The 4,083-nt window shown below is 30.5% G+C and overlaps 1 protein-coding gene across 1 annotated transcript; it reads left to right on the top strand.

Moving 5' to 3' along the window:
* Positions 1 to 719: 719 nt before the first annotated feature.
* LOC133816369 (L10-interacting MYB domain-containing protein-like) lies at positions 720 to 3,258 on the top strand. The gene is made up of 3 exons (XM_062248905.1): positions 720 to 757; positions 1,831 to 2,178; positions 2,270 to 3,258. Exons 2-3 carry the CDS (start codon positions 1,831 to 1,833, stop codon positions 2,852 to 2,854), a joined length of 933 nt encoding a protein of 310 aa, XP_062104889.1. The 5' UTR covers positions 720 to 757; the 3' UTR covers positions 2,855 to 3,258.
* The last annotated feature ends 825 nt before the right edge of the window (positions 3,259 to 4,083 follow it).

Genomic DNA, 4,083 nt, shown 5'->3' with positions numbered 1-4,083 from the left:
TTCAGCTTTATTAAAAAAGGAAAGTTATTTATTTAACTCTATCACATGTTTTTATATATTCTAATTCATTTAATTTCTTTTTTGTTTGTTTGTTTATTCTCTCTCATTATTGCCCATTCCATCTTCCTCTCTCAATATTACACTCTCCCTCCAACAAAAACAGAGAATGGTACAAACTTGGAGCTATGATACATATTCTTCTCCAATGCCGACCGACCAACCTATCATGATGGATGAGGCAACTCATTCTCCTCCATGCTTTAGAAATGTTTTAGTTTTTATTTTATGGTTTGGGAGTACTCAATTCAAAAGTTTCCCGTAATTTTGTTCCTTCTTGTTTTTTGTTTAATTTTAGTTTGGTTATCGTGGTGGATGAGTATATTGATATTGAGTTTGTGATTGACTTAGGCCTCGTTTGGAATGGCTTTTTGAAAATCCCAAAGCACTTTTTAAAAATGCTATTGACTAAAAAGCGTTTGGTAAAATAAAAAAAATAGCTTTTTTAGGAATTTAGATTAAAATTATAATTTTTTATCAAAGTTGGCCCACACCAACTTTGAGATTTTAGCTTATACGGGAAGCTGAAATTGTGGTTTAATGATATTTTTTTTAGACCAAAATACCCTCATTTAAATTAGAATTATTAGGTCTTCTTTTTCAATCGTTAAATCTTCTTCACCTTGCCTCACCATTTCTTCTTCCTTCTTCCTCATGGACTACACTTCTCTGTCAAAAACTCCAGCACAATCAAGTCAAGGTATTTCTCTAACTTTTTTTTTGAATGCTATATTAAACACAGATTTATTAAAGGGCATTATATATATATATTTGTACAGTGGTTTGATTATTGTTTCTGTGATACTGGGTTATTCGATCTTCTTCATACCAGTATATTTGTGTGTATATATATATATGGGTTGGACTTGTTTAATGGTTTATTTTGATGCATTTCCTTTTTTGTTTCTAATGGATATATAGAGTGCATTTGGTTTTTTTTGTTTCTAATTGATATATAGAGTACGACGCAGAGGAGAGAGATTTTTTTTGTTTCTAATGGATATATAGAGTAGGACGCAGAGGAGAGAGAGAGAGAGAGAGAGAGAGAGAGAGAATTAAAGTCGTATATAGAGTTATATTCAACACTGAGAGAATTAAAGTCATATGTAGAGTTGAATATTCAACACTGACTGAAAAATGAGCCTTTGTGATTGACCAAGAAAAATACAGAGTGATGGGTGCCAATAGAGTACGACACAGAGAGAGAGTACACAACCTTTTTTTTTTTAATCTTTTTTCTAAATAAACTTTAATAATAAAGAATAAGAATTACCATGAAAGAATAGATATGCTTTTTTAATACAAAAACTAGATTAGATTTCTATCTTTTTGTTTTGAGTGAAATAAACAATATAAAGGAGATATATTTTGTCTAACAATATCTATAATTAAAATAATTTCATTTATAGTTGTCTGCTCTCTCAGCCGAGAAGTGGACATTAAAAATACAATTTTTACATTCAAAGATGAATCATTTATGGTTGCCATATACATAACAAAAATATCTTTTTAGTTCTTTTATTTTTACTTAATTTTCTCACTTCAAAAGTTGATTTATAGTAACCTTTTTACATGTATATGAATGTACATATGTGTGTGTTTTATCTTCTCCCAAGGGATTCTTTAAGAATAGTCTTGAAGTTGGATATGTTGAACTTTAGTTGAATTATTTAGTTTTACATAGATGGTAGTGATTGATAAGAGTTGTTGCGTATATGGATACATCATTTTACTTTTGTATTTTTTTTATACTTATCATTTCACTTTTATTAGATGGAAAATGAAAATAATATTTGCACCAAGAGTGACGTACCAAGAAGTAAAGCAATATGGAATTCAGAGAGTTTGAATTTTTTCTTAGACTTCTGTATCAAAGAGGTTGATGATGGGCATCGTCCTACTACTTATTTAGATAAAGTTGGATATGTAAACTTGATTACAAATATGAAGAAAGCAACTGGAAGAGATTACACTAGACCACAATTGAAAAATAAGTGGGATGGATTAAAAAATGAATGGAAGCTTTGGAAGCAACTCAAGGGAAAAGAAACTGGCTTAGGATGGAATATAAAAAAGAATACAATTGATGCAACTGAAGATTGGTGGAATAGTAAATTACAGGTACATTATAATCTTGTTAAATATTTATATGAAACTAAAAGACTTTTTTTTTTCATAAATGTTACATTTAATTAACAAATTTTTTTTGTAGAGTCATCCCGATGCTGCAAAGTTTCGCATTCGGGGAATTGAACCAGAGGTAGAGGAAAAATTAGATAGGATTTTCATGAACACTGTTGCTACAGGAGAGTATGCTTGGACACCTTCATCTGGAATAATTCCATCTGAGTCTGAAAAACCTTTTAACAATATTGAAACCTTACATGAACAACTTGAGAGTAGTGACGATGATCTAGAGATGCCTAATACTGATAGATTTCTTAGAGAGAAAAATAACAAGAGATTAGCCGAGCCACTTGAGAAACAAAATAAAGCAATGAAACATGGAAAAGGAAAAATGAAGAAGACAGGGCCTTTAATGATATTTGAACAAATTGGTCGCCTTGCTGATGCTGTGGAGACAAGGAGTAGAAATATTGAAACAGCTAGAAAGGAGAATAGTATTACCGAAGTTATGAAAATTTTAAATTCTTTGCCTGGAATTGAGAAAGGGAGCAGCTTGTATTTATTTGCAACTCGCTTGTTTATCATGAAAGAGAAGAGAGAGATGTTTGCTTCATTGGAAGAACCTGAGTTGATGCTTACTTGGCTCAAGAATGAGCATACTCTGGGATAATTATAATACTATGACTTATAGTAGTAGTAGTATTTATTTTCTAAACTTTGTGTTATGACGTTAGTATATGTTTATTATGTTATTTCTTTACAGATTTTTTTTTTTAAATTGCTCTCAAGACTTGGTGTTGTCACTATTTAATATAAATATGCTTTATTATGTTTTTCACTTGCATTTGTTATGAAGACTTTATGGCTATTTGGCATGTATTTTATATACTCTTTAATATACACAGGTTTATTTTAAATTAGAAATAATGGCAGACACGGATGAGGAGATTGAGTTACAATCGGCGTCTATAGCTACATACTTTGTTCAACATTATTATACAACATATATTGAAAAGACACCTTGTATGAATTCTTCTCAAACTGGTCATATGTGGTTGATGGAAATATTAAAAGGAAATGAAAGTAGATGTTATAGCATGTTTAGGATGGAGAAAGATGTTTCCATTAAATTATGCTATGAATTGGAAGCTAATTATGGATTTAAGGGTTCAAAGAGAATGTGTGCTCTTGAGATATTAGGCATGTTTTTATTTATATTAGGTCACGGTGCTGGAAACCGATTAACACAAGAGCGATTCCAACACTCAGGCGAGACAGTTAGTCGATATTTCAACAAGGTTTTAGATGTTTTATATCATATGAGTGTAGATGTATTAAAACCACCAGACCCAGAATTTAAAGATGTTCCTGAAGAGATATTGAAAGATTCTAGATATATGCCTCATTTTAAGGTAAGTCATACTTTAAAATTATACAATTTTTTAATAATTTTTTTTCTAACTAGAGTATATTTTTATAATCTTGTATTTTTTTTCTAGAACTGTATTGGCGCAATAGACGGTGTACATGTGAATGCTGTAATTCCACCTGAAGATCAAGTACCATTTGTTGGTAGAAAAGGGATACCAACTCAGAATGTCATGGCAATATGTAATTTTGATATGCAATTTATATATGCATATGCTGGGTGGGAAGGTTCTGCTCATGATACAAGAATTTTCTATACAGCTTTACGTGATTCAACTTCAAATTTTCCAAAACCTCCCCAAGGTTGTCATCTAAACACATTTATAAAATATTAAAGTCTTTATAATTTTGTAATTATATTTTTATATTTTATTTGACAGGAAAATATTATTTAGTGGATGCGGGATACCCACAAATTACAGGTTTTTTAGGACCATATAAAGGCCAAAGATACCATCTACCACAATTTCA

This window comes from Humulus lupulus, chromosome 2 (genome assembly GCF_963169125.1).
Source record: "Humulus lupulus chromosome 2, drHumLupu1.1, whole genome shotgun sequence".
NCBI classification, from domain to species: domain Eukaryota; kingdom Viridiplantae; phylum Streptophyta; class Magnoliopsida; order Rosales; family Cannabaceae; genus Humulus; species Humulus lupulus.
The sequence above is the reverse complement of the archived record's forward strand: the minus strand, read 5'-3'. Positions and strand labels throughout refer to the sequence as shown.